At 39.6% G+C, this 23,452-nt stretch overlaps 1 protein-coding gene across 2 annotated transcripts in view; it reads left to right on the plus strand.

Annotated features, from left to right (window-relative positions):
* The window catches only part of LOC117427012 (uncharacterized), a 62,767-nt gene that overhangs the window by 22,616 nt on the left and 16,699 nt on the right, over nt 1-23,452 (plus strand). For both annotated transcript variants that reach the window (XM_034045347.3, XM_034045348.3), the window contains exons 6-8: nt 4,829-4,944; nt 16,554-16,632; nt 18,811-18,969. In XM_034045347.3, the coding sequence (XP_033901238.3) occupies nt 4,829-4,944; nt 16,554-16,632; nt 18,811-18,969 (354 nt within the window). The remainder of the gene's footprint in view (nt 1-4,828; nt 4,945-16,553; nt 16,633-18,810; nt 18,970-23,452) is intronic.

The raw sequence follows: 23,452 nt of genomic DNA on the forward strand, positions 1-23,452 counted from the left end.
AACCTCTGCACGCCCTTCAAAACCGATTAACCAATAACACACAAAAAAAACCAAACACTTGTTCTGAAACGTTCTTCACTCTGTTCTGTGTTGAATCCATGGCTCTGCTTCAGAGTTATGGGCTGGGGCTCTCCCTTTTACAGCACTGTGGATCAGTCCGCAATGTTTGTATCTCAGTACTAAGACCTTCAAGAGTCTTGCTGTACACATCCCAGTATCTTCAGCAACAGAATGATTTTAATTAATGCCTGAAATTCTCTTGCAATCTGGGTGATGATGCAGTTACCAGTTGGGTCAGTCTGGCTGTTAGTCCGCAAGTTGAGGATGGCCTCAGTCTCACTGAGTCTCATTGAGTGGCGGGTAGCTGGGGTACACACACTTACTGACAACCTCAATTCCAAGTGTTGGTAACTGTTTAATACCATTTTTTTTTTTATCATAATATAACGGGCGCACACTGGGATACCTGGTAATTAGATTGTGCTACAGGCAGGCTGCTATATACATGCTACCAGCAAGGGGAGCCCTCGCACCTGTTACAACCAGCAATTGAATAACGTACTGTATATCAGGGGTAGGCAACCCTGGTCCTGGAGTGCCACAGACATTTAGGTTTTTGTTTTACCCTAGCCCTAATCCAATGATTGGCTTAATTGGTCAGAATTACCATGTGTTCCAGGTATTTAGCAATTGATGATTAAGAGATACCTACAAAACCTGCAGGATTGTGGCACTCCAGGCCCAGGATTGCCTACCCCTGCTGTAGATCACCACCTCTTTTAGCAAACCACTGTTATCCAAGCTGTGTGCCAGGATGTTTTATTCATTTACTTATTCATTGTAGACTTTGAGACCTGAGGGCCTTTAGTCAGCACAGATCGACAACGGGAGGTATTACATGGGTTTGCATAAGAAAGGTAATGTAAGTAAATGTGTGTGTAGGTCGTACATTTTTCCTATTCTGTGAGTGTGTAAATATCTATATATCTATATCTGTATGTGTGTATATATATATATATATATATATATATATATATATATATATATATATATATATATATATATATATATATATATACACATACAGATATAAGTTATAAGGATATATACGGATATATATATATATATATATATATATATATATATATGGATATATATATTCTGTATATATAGCTGGATCTATCTGTCGATCTGTCTATAGAGAGAGGTATGATTCTTTAAGCAATGCTAGCAGAATTGCTGATACTAAGGTGTAAAAGTTGCATCCTCCTGTTTGCAGGTCCGTTTCAGCTTCCCTTAAGGAACTGAAGAGGAATACAAACAGTGTGCCGACATTTCACATTCAGTAATTTGTTCTGAGAGAAATGATACCCAGGACTAAACTTTGATTTGAAATGAAACGCTGCAGGCCTTTCCCAGCTCCTGGTCGTGATCGCCCCGCAGTGTAAACACAGGACCGTGCAACCCATTCAGTGTAGCTTATTCTCTGTGGAGGACGATCCAGCTCTTCCGCACTTAGCATTTATATTACAGTTGAACTTGTACGTTTGCATTCTTTTAAAAAAAGAAAGTGGCGCGTACACAGTGGGGTGAGTTGGTCAGGGGATTCAGAGGAAGAAACACTGTAAGTAAGATAAATATTATCTACCGTTGTGATATATCAGCGCTCCCGAGAGGCGCATCCAGTAAAGGCACTCGTGTAGAGTGCAGGATGCGCCCTATAGTCTGGACGTCAACGGTTAGAGTCCAGGCTATTCCTTTGCCAACCGAGGACGGGAGCTCCCAGGGGGGCGGCACACAATTGGCCGAGTGCCGCCTGGGGGGAGGGAGGGTTAGGTCGGCCAGGGTGTTCTTGGCTCACTGTGCACTAGCGACCCCTGTAGTCTGGCCGGCCGCCTGAGGGATTGCCTGTAACCTGCCCAGAACTGTGTTGTCCTCCGACACTGTAGCTCTGGGTGGCTGCATGGTGAGTCTGCAGTGTGAAAAAAAGCGGTTGGCTGACGGCACACGCTTCGAAGGACAACGTGTGCTCGTCTTCACCGCTCCCGAGTCAGCGCGGGGGTGGTAGCGGTGAGCTGAGCTAAACAAAAATAATTGGACACTATTAAATTGGGGAGAAAACAACAAAAAAAACTAATTGGCGACTACGAAATTAAAAAAAAATAGTAATAATAAAAAAAAGTGATTGTGGGAAGGGGGGTATTGCATTAAATGAATGCTATGTTCAATACCAGAACTGTAGTTTGCTTTCATTGCACCACTAAGGTGGCTGTACTCCGAGGACAGAAATTCAGGGAAGGATTCAATAAAAGTGCCTGTTGAAATTCATACTTTCCAAGTATCATCATATTAAAATAAAGATATTAAAAAAAGATATTTAAAGAAAAAAACTGTAGTTACTTTCTAATCATATAGAATAGTACTTGCACAAAAATTAAAGTTATGCTGCATATTTAGCAAATAATTACACAATCTCATGACATACATACCAAAATAGAGGACTGTCAAAATTACTTTTGCAGCTACATTATATTTACTAGGCAGTTGCAGGCGCATTAACAATACATGTGTATGGAGTCCCACTCAAAATAACCCTAATACCTGACTGGTATGACTCACATACTGTAGAAGTTTGTAAAGAAACAGGGACTGTTAAATCCAGCTCCTGCCTGTCTGCTTTGCAGATTAAGCCAAACCGATTTGATATGCGACTACATGCGCATGCCTCAGGCAATTACAAAAATGAGCTGATGAATTATAAAATGTTTCCAGCTTGTAATCGGCTCGTCCCCGGTCCTTTTCCTAAATCTCTAAGACGTTCAAATTGAAAGCGACTGAGATGAATGAACAGCTCTGATTGACTGACACACTGTGATTGACAACTCACTCTTAAACTGCTTCTAGCTGATAGCTGCTTCCAGTCGAGGGACAGGAAAGTCTTTTACCTTTTCATGCCTTACTTTCCGGTAGTCTGTGGCTGTTTTGCTTCCTAGGTTGTTTCCCCTCTGTAGTGTATTTAGAGCCTTTGGCTGTAAATCATGTCAGTCAGTAGGGGATGCAGCTGGTTGTTAATGACAGGAAAGAAGGCGTTGCTTACTTTGAGGTGCAGACTACCTCAAAGTAAGACATGCAAACATAGCTTACTTACTACCAGTATAAGTTTAATATACTGGTAGTATATGTACAGCTATGGCCAAAACTTTTGCAATGGTATGATTGTGGTAGATGAGTGATATGTTTTACAAATGTATTGTGGTTTGATTTTTTTTACTATGTACTGTACAGTGCTTTGACATACTTCTGTATAAAAATGCAACTAAATAAATAAAGCATCATTAGCTTCCTGAGGAATTCGAAAATAAGCTTTTACAATTTCAGCATTTTGTTATTAGGCTCAGTTCTAATCAGACCTCTGTATTTTTCTACTTGCTGAGCAATACCATAGTTCAGAAAAAGAGAAAAACGTGAGTAATCACAACTGGAAATGAGAAGCAGCACATCACTGTAATACTGTGTGTGACAGCAGACTGGAAATGAGAAGCAGCTCATAACTGTAATACTGTGTGTGACAGCAGACTGGAAATGAGAAGCAGCTCATAACTGTAATGCTCTGTGTGACAGCAGACTGGAAATGAGAAGCAACACATAACTGTAATGCTCTGTGTGACAGCAGACTGGAAATGAGAACCCCTGGGACAGGGAGTAAATGTGCATGTGTGTTTTAATATTGTAGTTTCTCTGTTTACACGAGGACAGTATCAAATGCAGGTGGATCTGTTTTAACAGCCCACTTATTGTAACTTCAGCTTTACCTGATAAACTACACCATGCGTGCATGTGGAATGCAAACAGGTAAAATGCTGTACGGTAGATGTGTAATGTTATATACTGTAATCAGATCACTTGCTTCTATTTCACATCTGCATACTGAATGCTGTTGCTTTAGAGCAGCACAGCACAGCCCCTCCAGCTGGCAGGATACCGGTCCTTCACAATGCCAGTCCCCAGTTGGCATTAAGATATTTCCCACCCTAGTGACTGACTGCTAATGTTGGTGTTTCACGGGTTTTGAATTGCATGCTGATGATTGCAATAGATAGTGATTAGCTTAAGTGGAGTTTTTTTCAATTAATCGTAACACCCTTAAGTACAAAAAACACCCTAAAAGACCGTCTGCAGCAGATACTTTCTAAATCTTGAAGCATGGCCCCGTTTTCGTGATCTGAAAAGCAACAGCAATTCTATACACTGCCAGCTGCTCTGCCCCAGCCCAGTTATCCTGTAATGCAGTGCTGCACAAACTATTCCAGTGCCTAACCACCCAGATTAAACTGAACATTGTTAGAGACAAGAGGAAGTGGCTTCAACTGGCAGGACCCTTATACAGTAAAGGTTTAGCATGGCATTTCTGCAGTGTATTTTCTGCACTTTTACCATCCTTTCCCCATAGTTTAGCCTGGTTTGCCATGTTTTTTTTTTAATATGATTTACCATACCTCTCTGTCTAACAGTGATCTTTATAGAGAGATGTACTGTACACAAGATGATTTAGCATAGGAAAGAATATACGGTATACAACATGCAATCTCTCTCTGTCTCTCTCTCTCTCTCGACTGGGACTGATTACAAACAGCGTTTTTAAAAAAAGAACGTTTTTTGTTTTCACGGTCTGCAGGTTGCTGTCCTGTTTCAGTTATCAGTTGGATGGAAATTGCTATGTTAACAGTGTCTCTTTTCTTATTTTTGGGTTAAGCAGTGCAATAATAAGCAGGGCAAGGTGTATCAGAATTTCAATCCCAGTATTAATTGGCCTGTCCGTCTCTTTCAGATGTGCGGAAGAGTGATCGCTCCACTGAAGCTTGCGCACAGAATTAAGCACCTGAAAAGCGGCTTTATTGAGACGGGCCGCGTTCAGCTCTATGAGTTCCTGGACCTGCTTCCTCTGTGAGTCATCCCAGCCCTATTCATCCTTCATTCAAATGGAATCCTTTTTACCTTTCCGTCTTACTGACGTTAAACACTCTATTGCTTTAACTCTTGACTGTTTAACTTACTGTGACACTTTAAACTTATTTTGAGATGATTCTGTTTCCTAATTAAAACTCAGAAAAAGATGTTAATTACAAAACAATGTCACTTGTTTTTACCTTCATATCTTGACTGAGTCTGATTCTGTTTTGCTTAATTTTTATTTCAAACAGACGTGACAGATGACGTTAATTGCCCATCGCTGATCCTAATTGCATTTCATTCTTGGAGTTGCCTAGTTTATCGTTGTGCTTTTGCTATTTTCACTCGTTTAACAGAGCTGTCCTGACAAATTTTCATTTCAGCATAAAATACCCAGTACTGAGTGTACACCAATAGCAAGTCCATCATTTAAAATCTCCTTGATATTGTAGCAAAGAAAAACACATTTTAAATGCAGTGTTTAATTTGTAGATTTCTCTTTATTAGGCTGCAGAGACAGCTTAACAACGACTCATTAACATTTAAAGGGAGGTAGAGATTTGGAAAATAAAACCCGAGTCCAAGCCCTAGCACTGAGTGACCTCTTCACACCTGTAGTTGTTATTCTCCTGCACTGTGCTCTTTTGGTCAATGCACTCTGTAGTGGTAAAGAATCTCATAGAAAGTAACACAGCCCACCTTAACTTATTAAGCATTAACCTATCCCCCCGCACTTAGAGCACATGTTGGGTTATATTTTTTACATCCTCTAGGGCAGGGGGACAAGTTAATGGCAACACTCTGGTGTATCTGATGTGAATTTAAACATGACTCTTGAGAGCTCCATTGAGTTCCCCAGAGGTGTGATGAGTGAAACAAGAAACGATTCACTGTGAATCTAAACAACAAGAATAGTTAACTCTGATGTTTCCTACCCCTATCAAGTTTTATTGTACTATAAGGCTTTGTTCTGATGCATTAAAAAAAAAAGCTTTCAAAAGCTGGTTAGCAATTAAAACCAATGTGGATATATGCATGGGATTAGTAATGGGTGTGAATGGTACCTCAGACAAAGAGTTTCAGAGCTTTTTGTTCTGCAAGTTGCCTGCTGATTTAAGCTGGCATACTATTGTATTGAGGTCTTCGAAACATGGTATATCTTTGATTCAAACAGAATGCAATATACCAGTCTTCTCTTACAAGTGGAATAAGCAGGTCCTGGTAATAGGATTGCTTCATTTGGCAGGAGCCAGGTACGGTGAAGCCCCAGCTAAACGTTGATGAAAATTACACTTCAAAATACTGTACCTGCATTTTGAGATGCTTTGTTTTAAATTCCTGATGGGTAGAAAATCACATTCTATGCCCGAAGCAAAATATTAAAAACACACGCTTGGCGGTAAATATTTATCTGCGGACAGGAATTAATTTTAACAGATACAACCTTGCACGCATTTTTTTTTCAAGGGCAGGAGGTGTATGTTATATAGTGTTTGTTTTGTCATTTCCCTGAGTAAATGAGAATAGTTGTGATTGTCAAGTCTGAAATGGAAATTCCCAAGGCAGAGTGGCTTTCATTGAGAGATACTGCACTGTATCGAGTAACGCTGCAATGCTATATATTTGGAATTAAGACGCAATTACATTTCTTTTGTAAAGACAGGGAAAAGGCTTATCCATGTTTATTTTTTGCCAACTTCGTGTCTAATTTGAGTGCAAACAAAATATGACTTCTAATCCTTTTAAATATATTGCATTCCTGTGACAAAAGGCAGTTTGTTGAAATGCAGCACAGCTTTTGAAAGAAAGCTCCCTTATCAAGTGGGTTTGCGAGCTTGCCATTGCACTGCTTCTTTGTTCGTATTCTGTGCTTCGATGTATTGGAACCAGTCTGTGAAAATGAAAAGGCAGTGTTGTATTGTACTCAAGGGGTGGTGTTGTTTGGAAAAGTCCTACGAGATTGCGTAAATAACACCAAACAGAGTAAAAACATATGCCCACCGAAACTTTACATAGACTAGGTGGTCACACCTAGGAATACTGCAGGTCACACAGGTTCATGAATGCTCTTTGAAATACCGTATCATTTAAATATGTCTTCCTGGAGACAAAGCCTGGGGAATGCCATGCAAGCCAAGCTCGCATTACCTGTGGGGGAATCCAGCAGATTCTGTTTTAAACCCATTCAGTCAGTTCCTTGCAAAACAAATTCAAATTCAAATTCAAATTGGCATGACAATAAAAATAATTTTTCCAAGGCGACTTACAGAGACTAGGGTGTGTGAACTATGCATCAGCTGCAGAGTCACTTATAAATACGTCTCACACAAAAGACGGAGCACAAGGAGGTTAAGTGACTTGCGCAGGGTCACACAATGAGTCAGTGGCGGAGGTGGGATTTGAACCGGGGACCTCCTGGTTATAAGCCCTTTTCTTTAACCACTGTTCCACACAGCCTCCTTGATACTAAACAGTACCCCTCCTCCCTCTATATTAAACAGTACCCCCCTCCCTCCCTCTAAAAAAAACCTGTGTTGTTCCTGGCGTGAGAGTGTAGCAGCGAGGCATCTGTCGTTGCTAAATTAAACAGAGCCAGCTTCTGCACAGCCATGATGACAACTTCATGTTAAATAGATGTGTTCATTTGTAAGCTGTAGCAGTGATGTATGATGGGAGGGATGGTGCTCAGCGGTATTGAAGAAAAAGCAACAGTACAGAAGATGCCATGAAATACAGAGCCTCTTCACTGGTACGCCTCTAATGAAAAGGTGTTGTTGAGATTACGATAAGGAGCTGACGACCAAGACGGAACATTGCAGAGTAAATACATGGACTTTACCTAGCAGGGTCTACTGAATGTATTTTAAACAATGGCATAGCAGTCAGTAAAAGCATGTGTCCAGGAAGGGGCGCTATTCTTATCATCAAAGCCATGGCTGTATTTGATCCGTTACCCTGTTTTTTAAATAAATAAATTAATGTCATAAAACATTTGAAGTCCTTTAGTAATCTAAAGCTCAGATGAATTGTTAGGTTTATTGGAAGCAAAGTAATAGCATCCATCCTTTCGGTTTTGTAAACAAATGAATGTGACCTGTGGCAATGTGCCCCGCCCCTGTGTGCATTTGTGTGTTATGTGTTGTATGGTGCGTGTGTTAATGTTGGTGTATAGATTGGTACACGGGATATAAACGGGTCTGTGTTTCACGTGGTATTTAAATTGTATAATTATATTTAGGCACAGGATTGCACATCACTTCACGTGCATTTAAAGTATGTAATAATATGTGAGCACGGGGTTGCACGTAATGAATTCACGTGCTGGGATTCAAGTGAATAATTAATTAGTAATTGAATCCCAGCACAACAGTATATATAGAGACACGTAGCACTCACTCGGGGTTGGGTGTTCGAGAGTGGAGAACGGGAGAGAGAGAAAGGAGAAATACAGTTAAGATGAAATAACAATTGATACAGCGTGCTGGAAGTGCCAGCACGGTACTTGTTTAACGTTCGTCCACTTGTTTTGTGTGTTAGTACGTTTTGTTCGTCTATTTATTTTGGCCTCAAGTGCCGTGTCCTGTTTTTGTGTTCTGTTTAAACCTTTTATTTTGTTTAATAAAGGCTGAATGCCACCATTGCACTCAGCATTACTCATCACCACCGTCTGTCTGTGTATTCCTTTCTGGTCTGACGCCACCCACTCCAGCCGTCTTTGTGACAGACCTTAGCCGAGGAAACGAGGTATTAGTAAAGCGGTATTAGTAGACTCTCTGTCTCTCTGAGTTTGAGGGCACCCTTGCATGTTACACCACTGCTGTGATGCATACATTGGGCCAAATATTCAAACGCCTTGTGTGTGTTGCAAGGGGAGTTGTAGAGATTTTTTTCCGCAAATCCTTTTTGTGAAAAAAGTTGCGCTTCTGATAGAGATTCAAAATATGTTCTGCGTTGGAAAAAATGGCTTTGTGAGTTGTTCTCTCGCAGGTGCTGTTCCCTCAAATCTGGGGGAGGTGTCATGAATAATCTTGCAAGTTCACCAGCACAAGCTAAATTGAAAAGTGAACTTGCTCGCAAATCACTATGTTGCATGGGAATCACTTAAGACTGGTTCCACTCTTTATTATTTTGCAGGAAGTATTTCAGGACAATCTGCGTTTCTAGTTAAAGAGTGAACATGGCTTTCAGACAGCTATATTAGCAAATTCTAGCAGAGCAACAGAAAAAGAGGAAATATCGTGTGGGCGGAATATACAGACAACGTATAACATTCCTTGACTTGTCTACTGAAGAAGTCCTTAGTCGATTTATACTTTGATTAAACATAATAACATTTTGGTTTGTTTCCAATTCAAACATTTGATTTATTTGTAGTTTATTTTAAACAATACTAATCACCAGTGCTTAATTTGGAAAGAAAGAGGTGCCGGGGCGCAAGCAATGACAATAATACTGTTCTTAAGAACCGCACATTCAAAATCATAACATGTTTATTTGAAAGGGTATTGTAGGGGAGACCAGGGCTAGTTGAGACCATAGACATACTGTATATAGAACTAGACCCACCGATGGCTGACTTCTCAGTGCAGTCGAACAAGATTTCGCTCCGCCATCTTGAGTGCTTCTAGGTCTGCCGCTGAGAGCACTGTAACCAATGTAAACAGGCAGATACACGCAGCATTTTTCAGGGTTTAATTTATAGTTTATTTAGCTTCAATAAAATTGTATTTTTAAACTTGAATATTAAACTATTAAATTATTCTCCAACTCTTGCTATGTCTAGTTCATGTGTCTGTTTAGTTGCAAAAGCAAAAATCAAGATATACTCATAGCCTACAAGACATAGCCCCCCTAGGCCATATATGTAGCTAAGGCTGTTAACTTACTCTTCGATATCTTTCTGTTTCTATCTGCAGACTGTATCCTTCAATGCTGTAATAAATCTCCTTTCATTTATAAAAAAATGTTTTTGCTGCATATCTCTAAACCATAGACAACAGAAATGAATGCTTACTGGAATAATACATTTTTATACATTTACATGAAATGTATGTAATTAAACCGGACATTTCGAGACAGGACAGGATCTTAAATGAAATACACATTGTTAATCCGTATCAGTTTCTAAATGAAATGGCGGATATTTGACAACGAGTGAAACTTTTATTATGAATGCTTTCAAGTATTCCTTTATAGCCTATACATTACAATGTTACAATAGTACATAATAAATTACCGGTATATAATTACATATATATATATATATATATATATATATATATATATATATATATATATATAATATAATTAATACATATTATATAATGTACATAACATATATAATACAAATAATGTAATACATCATATAATATCTCATATAATATATATATATATAAGAGAACTAATATATTATAAAATCCATAACATATAATACAAGTAATACATCATATAATACATTTGGGTCATTTTAGGGTTACCAGAAGTCCTGCCTCCCTCGATACCTTACTATCTACCTCATGGCAAGCGGCATGGGCACACTCTCTCCCTCCTCTGAATCCTTCCATTTTTGAATTATAATTCTGCATTTGAAAATGCTGAAGAGGTTTCAAGGTTAAAAATGATGACTTCCTAACCTCAGAAACTATGCCGGCATGCGCCAACAAATGGCACTAGTCGTTAACATTTAAACTTTTACATTACATTTACAGTTAAATACAGGGATATGTAAATATAATGTAAATGCAACGGGTCAGTCCTAACATTGAAATCTTAAATATATAGACCTGTAGATCTCATTTTAATATAATTATGACTGAACTATAATCCTAAATATTAAATGATTAGACCTAACTAACATTCACCTAAGGTAACAGTAATCTCCCCTCATATAATCAAACGATATTATTAATTGTTATGGTAATGTACTGAATCATGTTGGTTTTATTTGTTTTCCAGAACATTTAATTAAAAAATAAAAAGGCTATTTAAGCCAGTTAAATATTAATATAAATATCAATATATTAATATCTTTGTTAATATCGTGTTATAAACATCCAAGATGGCAGATGGAAATCTCACTCAAAGTCAGTCGTTGGCGGGTCTAGTTCTATATATGTTTGAGACACTGGGTAAGTTGAGATACCACCCATAACTTCCTGTCACATGATGCCATGTTTCCTTGACAACAGTTGCACTAGCATAGTGATTAACCCATCCCCAGTGTTTGGAACCTTTCAATGTATGTCATTTCTACTTGTCAGACTTTTATTGTTTTTCACATCCTTTCACACCCTCAAGTAAGTTTTGAGGAATTGGATATTTTGACTCATATCCAAAGAAATAAAGCACATACTAAGTGAACTGCTGTGTTTCTGTACAGTGTAATTTGTTTATAAAAAGGTAAAATCTGTTTTTACCTTCAAAGGTTTTTTCGCCCTACAAAAATAACTAAAATTATGGGGGAGGGGTAACAGGGGTAAGTTGAGACATTGTTATTGGGGTAATCTATTCCTGTGTTGTTGTTTTTGTTAGTATTATAGCGATCTCGGTTAACGCAGGCAGGTGCATCACACGGCGAGGCAATCCACACACAGGCGGAGGGCGGGCATGAACCCAGGACCTCCGACACTAAAGCATAGCGCCGATACCACTGTACCAAAGAGCTGGCTCTTTACGATTTAATGCAAAACATTCGCAACGCAAGCACAGCTGCGAGAAAGATGAGAACATTTGATCTTTGAATATTTGCTCCATTGTTTTTTTTTTATTTATTAGTGATGTATTTGGACTACTCCCTTATTCCTTATCCAAACATACTGATCCCTTTAATTAGGCAAAAAAAGTCTGTTTTCTATTTAAGGGGTTAAGAACCTAGAAAATCAGCAAAAAAAAAAGCTTGTTGAAATATGAAGCTGATCAAACTGCTGTCCTTACTCTGACACAAGCTATTCTGGTGAAACAAGAAAATCACTGGAACTTTTTATTCTCCTTCAAAGGAATGCATACGTCTTGTAGCGTTAAACTCCAACCAAGCCTCCTGCATTACACAGTTTTGTACAGATTAGTAACGATGTGTAATCAACTCAAGCAGAGAACCTAATCTTTTTAATTGCGCTGAAGAAGGCATAAACCAAAATGTTTGTCTAATTATACTAATGAAACCATCTTCCCTCTTCTACTTTACTAATATATACAAAGTGGTTATGCAGCAGTAGTGAAGAAGGTATCCGTCACATTTAAATTTGGTAGATTGACTTGTTGCGCTATGTGCTCCATGTTGTCATGTGACCTGTAGGGGGTGCTATTTTCCATCAATCACAGTTGTAAATAAGGGTCACACATGTACAACAGCGACCTCTAGAGGCTTCATAGGGCAGTTTTACCTATTTCTGGGACAGATTACTTTTATTCTACCATTGCTGATCAGTTAGTTCTAAATATTGCATATCAATGAACAAATTAATATGACTATTACCGTTAAATCAATTTTCAAACATATTAATTTGTGATTTCCAGATATTTATTACACCAGTGCAGTTCGACTTTTCTCTTTCCTGTGTGTGGGATCCTCTACAGGTTTAGCAAAGTGTGCCATACTTTCCTTAAAGCACTAGATTTGTCTGATTTCCAATAGCTTAGAATTATCGGTTTGAATGCAATTTCTTCGTTACGCATTCCTGTGTTGGTGGAAGCCAGCAACATTACTGAAAGGACGCTGTGATATGAAATCATTAGTGCAGCGAATTATTCACCCAATTCTCTGATTTATTAAAAAATGCATTTTCCAGGTAATATGTTAACATGCTGTAATTCAGCCTCCCGACAGTAGAAGGCATCAAACCAACTCGGGACGTCCCTTACCAAGGTCTCGTGACCATGACGAAAGTCATCTTTATGAGGGGCGTCACCTTGGTGAGGGGAGGAAGTGCGAGTATGTAAATTTCGGCCACTGGAGTCAAGTGAGTTGTAAGGACACTTGTCAGTTTGGGATTGGTGTTCCACTGAGTACTGTGTTCGGGGTTGGTCCTGAAAAGCATAGGCGGGGTGAATAGGCCTGAGGGAGACACTAAGCGTTGGCTTGTTTTGTTTATATTTTGTTAGCACGGGGGCGGAATAAACATTAAAGTTTTCTTTTCTGTTTTATCCCTTTTATGTCTGGGGATATCGTGAAGAGGACTAAGGAGTATCCAAACCCTTCTTTTTATTATTATTCCAGCACCCCCTCCCTCACGCCATTCTTTTTTCGTTTTCTTTTATTTTATCGTGTAACTAATAATATTAATAAAACAACTTTTATTTGGTTGCATGTAAATTACTGTCTGGACATTCCATTATTACTCACACGCCTCACATATGCATATAACAGTTAGGCAATGTTTCATTCATGCATGCAGCCAGCAGAATCATAATGCAGCAGTACAAGGCTGGAGCACAAGGAGAGCCACATTATTGGTTTCTGTCACAAATGGTGAAATTATGCAGGTATTCATCTGGAAGCAATGCAGAATCTAATCTCCTATCAGGAATATTCTGTTACCCGAAAGCCTCTTAGCAGGAGTGCATCATAATGTAATATTCTGAAGAGAAATCGCCTGGATTTTATAGATAATACTGTAACTTAGATTTGACTAATATACTGCAATGTTTTCATCCAATTTAACTACTTAAACTTAAATTCAATGACAAATGTTTCGACATTGAAAAAGACGTTTGTCATTGAATTTAAATTTCTTTTAGTATTTCTAATGTACTCTTTTGTATTTTTCTTGTCCCTGCTTTGTACAGAACAGTTTCCTTACCAAGGCATCAATAAACATTTTACAACATGGTGCCCTGTAGAACATTAGACTCTACGTAATATTAACGACAGGCAGGGAGGGATTTTATTAAACTCTTTACCATTGACATCAGCTGGCCAAGGAACCCACTGCACAGAGGAAGAAAGGCTGTGACCAGACTGCCACTGGGCTCTGTTCTGATGATCTAAGCCATCAATTGGAATACTGACACCCTTTCCCTCCTGCGGTGTGTTTGTGACCCACTCTAAGCATCTCAGAATAGTATTAAAAAACACTGTGGAAGGAAGTTCATGTTAGTGGCTTAGCCAGATTTTCAATGGGACACTGCAACTTTACATTGTATGTAGCATTGAGCTGCAGTGCAGTTAATCTGTAGTTTAACCAATGTATTGCATTCTCACTGCAGCTGTGTTTTGTTAGGGTTCCTCCAAAGTCAGTCATGTAGGTAACCCACAGTACTGCTGCGAATGGCACTCAGCAGTATATGGATGGGTGAATATCTCAGCAGTAGGTCGATTTGCTTTTGCAATGTCTAGAAATTGTCTTTGTGTTTAAAGCTTAATGGATGTTGCAACTGCAGTTCAGGTTAGTGTTTTTTATTGCAGTGCACAGTGGCACCAGTAGAGGGTACTGCAGATGTTAACACTATGTCAGTGACTTTTGCCTTTTTATCATCTTCATGCTGTCTCATACAAATACAAGGAAATGCAGGACTCGTTTTATTAAATGTTTATTATCCCAACTTGAACTGCTGAACTATTTACACTGTTCTCTTAACCAGGGCTTTGAGAGAATGTGATCTACCCTCAGGTTTGGCCTCCTCAGCTCTTCTTAATCCCTGGGTTTGTCCTTTCACAGAAATGAATAAGGCAGATAGTCTGTCACACTTACTTTTGCAAGCTTACTTTCTTCTGCAACATGGTTCACCATCAGCAATGCTGTTTCAGCTTTGTTTCAGTACTTGATCACTGAGGTCTGCTCTTATGATATTGCACCAAATTGCATTTCCTTTCATAAGCTACACCAGGGGGTCTTGTAAATTTGAACATGCAAAGATCAGTAAATTACGGCTTCAGGGAAATAGACGTTACTGTAGGCGAAGGGATTTTAAAATGGGAATACGGCTGATCTGTACGCTGTGTAACGGCTGGGTGTTGATTGCAGTCTGCAGTTTTAAAGAGGTAAAGGTTTGTTTCATGGTCCAGATTGAAAGGTGGCATTAAGTGTCCTATAGTGTATGAACCCAGTGCACCAGAGTCTCTTTAGTGCAGTAGTGTCTGCACGACTGTTTCAATAATAGTATTTACAGATAACTAACTGCCAGTTCTTTGAGATGCTAAACGCTTAACTGCAGTTTCTGGTTTTACCAAATCCTCATGGTTTGCTTTACTTTCTTTTTTTTTAAGCAGTAAAAATGATTTAAATCAGTGTGTGTGTATGTGTGTGGGCAGGTATTACTGTCAATGTGCGGACAAAATTTGAGAAAATTTCCCCACAAAGATAGTAACTCCTGAAAAAACGATGTTGTGGGGACGTCCCCACTTTGTAAAACACCTTTTTAAGAATTAAATATGCCTTCAAATTTTTTTTTTTTTAAAGTGCCAAAAATATTTTGTTTGTTGTCGACTTTCACCCTGTGTGGAGTTTTGTTTGACTGGAGTTAGAAATAGTAAATACAAATATAGTGAGAGTCAATGAGAAGTCCTCACAAATATAGGAATGCAAATGTGTGTGTGTGTGTGTGTGTGTGTGTGTGTGTGTGTGTGTGTGTGTGTTTAAAACAATGATTTCTAAGACCTAAATCAAGTAGCAAACGCGTTTGTTATTTTTGTCCCTTTTTGAAAGCCGTGCTGTACGGTACACTGATACACTTCACTGCATCCCCTGTAAAAGAAAAGGAGATGGCTGCTGTAGCAGTGAGGGGGCTGAAGCACAACACTGCCCAGGAATGACACCTGCTGGGGGACAGCTGCTGGATCACCCACCCAGCTGTCTGTGTGCAGGCAGGCCTGCTTCAGCAGCGAGCTAGGTTAACTGTGCTGGGCTATCGCACTTTCCAGCATTTCCACCAGGGAGACGAGGCAGCAGAGGGTCAGCTCACTGGGGAATGGTGCTGTGAGCCAGCCTGTCAGAGAGTTATTTTTAATTTGTATTCTTTGAAGTATATATAGCTGACTTGAATTCAAGAACATCATAAATACAAAGTTGCAAAAAATGCCAAATTACATGGTCAGTGGTATGGATTTGAAAAGATGTAATTTTTATAATGAATGAATGAATGAATGAATTAAATCAATCAATCAATAAATAAATAAAATAAAAGGAAAATGCATCCAATATATATTTTTCTAAACTAAATATTCCCATTGCTTTTGCCTTTCATTGGGTATGCACTGACCCTTTTAAAGTCTAGAATTATTAAGATTTACCATTATTAAAGCGCTGTAACACTCCAGTTCGATTCTGCTCACATTTCCATCTCAAGCAATAACTTTTTCTTTTTCTTTTTTTAGCTGTCTCATAAAGGCTGAATCACTACAGAAGGACCCTCTAGGACTCAAAGAAAGTAGTTTTATCAGCCAGCATTCTGTTCTCAAACCCTCCATTATAAAGTTGAAAGCAATGCGATCATGTTTTGATTTGTTTTTATTTTTTTGTCCTTCTCCAGCCGCACAGTCCCTCACTGCTATCCCATCTGCGCTGGGTATTCTGATCGCTGGCGGCTGGTATCAAAGCATCGGTTCTGCCACGGTGGCGAGTTTGCAGATGGGTTTTAAGACATTCTCCTTTTGTTTTCATTCCCAGCTGTGAGTTACGAGACAAGATCACGGTTCAGGACGACAGCGTTCAACCCACGGCCAAAAGTTTGAGGAATATCTACAAGGTGAAGTCTCACCTTCCTCCCTTGTGTCTTTTTTTTTTCAGTTTTCTGCTATTGTTACCGTGTTTTGTGATGTGAATTAATTTCATATTTAAAAGCTCCCATCAGCTCCAAGTGCTGTAAAATGCAGTTGGAGCTAACAGAATTATGTCATAAATCTTACCTGCTGTGTACTTTACTTCCGTATATAAGTCTCGAAAGTGCAGTCCATGTTTTATCAAAGACATGATTCTTTCGAAACCACACATTTGAGACCTGTATAGAGAATGGTTCTATGTGACAGGTGAGATTTATTTGTTAACTACGATCACTTTAAATACGATTAACTATGTCAGGCACAAACAGTAAATTCATATAGTGGGGGAGGGGGGGGGGAGTGGCACACCATCAGTATTGGTGGTGAAAATTGTCAGATTGCTGCCCTTGTTCAAGCAAACGCATCTGAGTGTACCTGAGTCATGAGCATTGAACTCTTTCATCTGAGTGTACCTGAGCCCTGAGCATTGAACTCTTTCATCTGAGTGTACCTGAGTCCTGAGCATTGAACTCTTTCATCTGAGTGTACCTGAGTCCTGAGCATTGAACTCTTTCATCTGAGTGTACCTGAGTCCTGAGCATTGAACTCTTTCATCTGAGTGTACCTGAGTCCTGAGCATTGAACTCTTTCATCTGAGTGTACCCGAGCCGTGAGCATTGAACTCTTTCATCTGAGTGTACCTGAGTCATGAGCATTGAACTCTTTCATCTGAGTGTACCCGAGTCATGAGCATTGAACTCTTTCATCTGAGTGTACCTGAGTCCTGAGCATTGAACTCTTTCATCTGAGTGTACCTGTCATGAGCATTGAACTCTTTCATCTGAGTGTACCTGAGTCATGAGCATTGAACTCTTTCATCTGAGTGTACCTGTCATGAGCATTGAACTCTTTCATCTGAGTGTACCTGAGTCCTGAGCATTGAACTCTTTCATCTGAGTGTACCCGAGTCATGAGCATTGAACTCTTTCATCTGAGTGTACCTGAGTCCTGAGCATTGAACTCTTTCATCTGAGTGTACCTGTCATGAGCATTGAACTCTTTCATCTGAGTGTACCTGAGTCATGAGCATTGAACTCTTTCATCTGAGTGTACCTGTCATGAGCATTGAACTCTTTCATCTGAGTGTACCTGAGTCCTGAGCATTGAACTCTTTCATCTGAGTGTACCTGTCATGAGCATTGAACTCTTTCATCTGAGTGTACCTGAGTCCTGAGCATTGAACTCTTTCATCTGAGTGTACCTGAGTCATGAGCATTGAACTCTTTCATCTGAGTGTACCTGAGTCCTGAGCATTGAACTCTTTCATCTGAGTGTACCTGAGTCCTGAGCCCTGAGCATTGAACTCTTTCATCTGAGTGTACCTGTCATGAGCATTGAACTCTTTCATCTGAGTGTACCTGAGTCATGAGCATTGAACTCTTTCATCTGAGTGTACCTGAGTCCTGAGCCCTGAGCATTGAACTCTTTCATCTGAGTGTACCTGTCATGAGCATTGAACTCTTTCATCTGAGTGTACCTGAGTCCTGAGCATTGAACTCTTTCATCTGAGTGTACCTGAGTCCTGAGCATTGAACTCTTTCATCTGAGTGTACCTGAGTCCTGAGCATTGAACTCTTTCATCTGAGTGTACCTGAGTCCTGAGCATTGAACTCTTTCATCTGAGTGTACCTGAGTCATGAGCATTGAACTCTTTCATCTGAGTGTACCTGAGTCCTGAGCCCTGAGCATTGAACTCTTTCATCTGAGTGTACCTGTCATGAGCATTGAACTCTTTCATCTGAGTGTACCTGAGTCCTGAGCATTGAACTCTTTCATCTGAGTGTACCTGAGTCCTGAGCATTGAACTCTTTCATCTGAGTGTACCTGAGTCATGAGCATTGAACTCTTTCATCTGAGTGTACCTGTCATGAGCATTGAACTCTTTCATCTGAGTGTACTTGAGTCCTGAGCATTGAACTCTTTCTAACTTTGCAGGTGTTCCACAATACGTTCATGCACCTAACAAGATAACAAAAACATAAATACTGTATTATTACTTGTGTGTACAGCAGAGGTGATTTCTGCAGGCATGTATTTGGTCTGCATATTTAGAGTCCCAAATTGTAAAGGTTTTAATGAAATTCATCAGTGATTGTGCCTTTCAGCTAGATGACAGGAGCTCCCTGTTGGGAACAGGAGATGAGAAAGTGGCAAGACATCTTAACGAGCGATTTCAGCTAGAAGAGAGGGATTATGGGACAGTCACCATGGCGAGCAAGAGGCTGATGGAGCCACCAGTGCTGTCGTCCCACAGAACACAGCAGGTGAGACCACCCTGATGTATACATGGGACAAGCTCTGGCCTAGAGCTCTGTGATAGCACAGCGAGCAAAACAAGAAATTAAAACAAAGGAACGAGGTGGAAACGTCAAGCTTCATGGTCCTTAACCCAGACTGTATGCAATTCTGAGTCCTGTCAGCATGTCTGGATCGACTTGTAAAGGTTGGTAAAAAGAAAAGAATCTGAAAGAGTAAGTTGCTTTTCCACTTCCCTTACTATTTAATGGTGTCTGCTGTCAGTCCGAGAGGATCTAGGGCTGTATTTTTATCAGTATGTGCCTTTACCTTGAATTAGGGCTGCAACGAAGGGTACATTTTGACCTTCGAAGGTTCGGAACACATTACCGAAGGAAGGTTCGAACCTTCAATGGTAAGAATTTGCATAATTCACTGGTGACGTCGCCATAGCTACTTGTTTATATTTGATTAAAAATCCTATTATTTTACAGGTAAGCCATATAAATGGAATAAAACATTCATATGTAGTTTAAAATACATTACATAGAACTGTAATCATGTTTTTATAATTTCAATAAAAATAAAAATACACGTAGTTTATTTACATGTAATTGATGCTGCTCGCGCATAAGCTTGCATTGCAGCAGCACTAACTGCAGCATACTTAGGCAAAACAAACTTAATTTAACAGTCACCGTTCAGGTTATCAGTCAGTCACATTTTACTACTACTAAAATAATAATAATAATAATAATAATAATAATAATAATAATAATAATAATAATATGAACTTACGATTGTAAAGTGACCCCAGAGATTGGATGTGCCTCCGTGATACATCAACAGTCGCTTGCACAGTTTGCATTCAACTTTTCTTTTGGTTGTCTGGGCATTTAACAAAAAAAATCCCAAACAGCAGAGGGGTTTTGGGACATTTCTTTCAATACAGTTTACGCTATATAGTGCTTTGCAGTCGAGATGGTGAATGAAGAAATTAAAGGTTTGCTTCTGGATAACACGAGCTGGAGAGGGGAGGGACAGACGGTGCTCAGTTTTTTAGTTATTAGTGTTATCATATTTTGTATGTTTCAAACATATTCTACCATATCACTTATCTTACACTGTCTTGTACACAAGGTATTCAGTACATATTTTAAAAAGCATGTGTGTGCTCCGGCAATTTAATTAAGTCCAGTAGTAGCAGTATTTTAGACAGCTACTGCACAGGACAGCAGTACTCATAAACACCACTGTATGTGTGATTCTAATTAATTCCAGTTAGCAGTGTTCTCCATTCACGACAAAATCAACCGAAAGTAAATCGTTTTCGAAGTACTTTTACGTTAATTAGCCTGTATCTAGTGGTTTAGATTGTCATTTCCTGAAATAAACATAGAAGAAGAGCACTCACCAGTCACTGAAACACCTCCTCATCGTTCTGCAGCGAATGGAGAAAATCATGATGGAATTAGAGGTGCACTGCAGCTATGCAATTTAAGGATTCTAATTTTTGTTTAACGTTCAAACCGTTGAACTTTCACCTGTATCAATTTATATAATCATATAATATTCTTGCATAGCAGAGTGACAGTGTATTTTGATAAAGAACGATAGCCTCATACAATGGCAATATTCTTTAAAAAAGGCAAGCTTAAAATGAGCAGAGTGTAGTGGAGAGGATTCTTTGTCCCCAGGCTGGGTTTGCACAATGCTTCCACAGTTCCCTACTTCTTTCTGTGTCCCCAGGCTGGGTCTGCACAATGCTTCCAGAGTTCTCTACCTCTTTCCCTGTTCCCTGTGACTGGTTGGCTAATTGATCATGAAGTTTGCTGACTTTATGAGAACGGAAGCACAGCATGCCTAACAGTATGAGGTGAAAGGTGGGGGGGCTGCACTTGTGTTGGTGCCTAAACTAATAAAACCGGCCCTAGATTGAAGCAGAGAACATATCTATCAGTTTTATTATAAAATCTGCACAGCTTTCAAATGTTTAAGAGTGCTAGGAGATGTGCAGTACAGTCCAGTTTAAAATGCCTAACGACTTCATTTACAGCAGGTAAGCAGGTGAGGGCTCCGCTTTCCAAGTAAAGTGTGCTTTATTATTGGTCGTTGTCATTGAGTGACAGGGAATAACGACAATGAAAACAGACCTGGTACCATGAATCTGCTTGTTTTTGATTGGAGGGTATAAGTGCAACCCCCACAGGGTGCGTGTTCTATTCATAATAATACTGTGCACTAATGAACCTGGCAGTCCCGCACTAATGGAGTGGCCCTTGTTATTAATTCATCAATTCATGAAATGAATGAAGGTGCTGTTATTATTGGGATAGATCCCAGTTCTGGAGCTGATTAAGTGAAGAGCCTTTTCCAGTTGTTCTTGTTGCCTGCCTGTGGTTCCACAGTTCTCGTTATTATGCTCTTAGTGTTTTGTGTGCACTCAAGCCTCTTTGCTGAGCGACTCTTGTTTGTTTATGGAGTGATCTCACTGTGAGACTGTGGCTGATCTGACAGCCTTATCTTATTCAAACCTGACATCTTCTTCCCTCGCCTCCCTTCGTAATGAAATTACCTGGACTGCAGTAACATGAACCAAAGCAATAAAGCATGGATACCTTTGAGTATGTCACTGCTGAAATTACTCTCGGTCACGAATTCTGACATACAAAAAGAAAAAGAAAGTAGGGAAATGTTTCAGGCTTGTGCCTTCATCGGTGTAATTGTGCCTCTTCCCAAGGTCTGACACATCCTACCCATGTCTTCTCTTCACTTCTCTTCTGTTTTTCATTTTTGTTTGTACTGCACTTGTGCTAGAATGCACATGGTGCACATTTGTTTTACTGAAATAAAAAAAGTTAAAGTATATTCTGTCAGCATCTAATTCTAGTTGATTCCTCTAGTAGTAATGAAACAATATAAATGGCTTTTTCCATTATAGGTTTAATTCCCCACAGGTGTTTAGTACAGTTATTTTAAACTTTATTATGTTGTCTATCCTATACAGTATAATTTATAAATACTTCAATGCAACACCTCTTGACGTTAGGAATGTATTTTTTTTCACAGCAGCGTTGCAAAATGGTCTACTGATTATAACCACCCTGTGTGTAATGCTTTTTGTGTGTTCAGATACATTAACAGTCTCTCTCTCTCACTCTCTCTCTCTCTCTCTCTCTCTCTCTCTCTCTCTCTCTCTCTCTCTCTCGTTCTCTCTCGCTCTCTCTCGCTTTCTTTCTCTCTCTGCAGATAGTCCAAGCTCTGTGATCCCCGACAGACTCTGGCACTGAATCTGTAGAAAGCAAAAGTTTCTTTAGGCATTGTTTATCTTTTTATCTAGCAGCAGTGTTTACTGCCAGTAATTAGACCATTAATCAAGTTAATGGAACAGCCCCAAATGAAATCACTTTCTCTATTCCTCCGCGACTCCTCCGCGACTCCTCTGTGACTCCTCCAGCGCGGTCTGCTCTCCCAGTCCACGGTGTGGCTCCGGCGGGGTGGGCAGGGACAATGTGCCACACCCCGTTCCCAAAAATGCTGGTCTCACACTGGGATACATTTATTTTGAGTTGCGATCATGTTTCAGCTGAACTGGAAGAAAACACAATATTTTAACAGCTAGTGCTCCATTTTGATGGCCTTAAAACCATATTAAACAGGACATCAGTTTACAGCGGAATATATTGATCAAACTATTTAGCTCAAGACAAGAGCCGCTGTGCTTTCATTCGCTTTTCTATCAGCATGCCAGATGCCAGACCTGCCACTGCAAATCTACTGAGATGTAAAGAGAACTCTATATCTTGTTTTGTAACAAGTGTCATCGTACATAGCTCCGCCACGGTGATGCGGCAAAGTGTCCGCGTAGCTTCTCCTCCAGCTCTTCCGGGAAGAAGAAGGAAAGCATCCTTCACAACTTTCACAACCGTTCAGTCTTGGAATGCCGACGAGCCCGTGCCCTCTTCTGCGTGCAGAGTCGTGTCGGCTCCAGGCCCTCTCCTTTGTGCCTCGTTGCAGGTCTGGCATTAAAGAGAACACATGAGACAATCCTTCATAAACCAAACCCCATCAATCCATGAGAGAGGTCACTGCAGAGAGCCCAACAAACTACCATTTACGTTATAAGAGTGAAGTGTGACCAGATAACTTCCTCTAGCCCTCCAGCAATGAGGGAAGTTATGAAAGGTTATTCCTAAAGAGAGATATGAGGTAGACGTGGTTGATTGTAGCCATGCAGTGGACATGCAGTGACCTGCTGTATCATACGTTTTTTTATGTTTGGTTGACTTAAAATTGATTTATTATTTATTATAAACTAATATGGTACAACAGCCTTTTTTTTTCAAATTGTGATACAGTTGGTAACCAGGCAACAAGCATAACCAAATGATGAGGTTCAGGTAGAACGGACATGCTGTGTAACAGGATTAGACGTTAAATCAAACAATTCTCAGGATCAGAAGTTATACAATATAATCAGTTTTGAACCAGAACCTAGATCCGACTTTCTTA

The sequence above is a fragment of the Acipenser ruthenus genome, chromosome 11 (assembly GCF_902713425.1).
Source record: "Acipenser ruthenus chromosome 11, fAciRut3.2 maternal haplotype, whole genome shotgun sequence".
Taxonomy (NCBI): Eukaryota; Metazoa; Chordata; class Actinopteri; order Acipenseriformes; family Acipenseridae; genus Acipenser; species Acipenser ruthenus.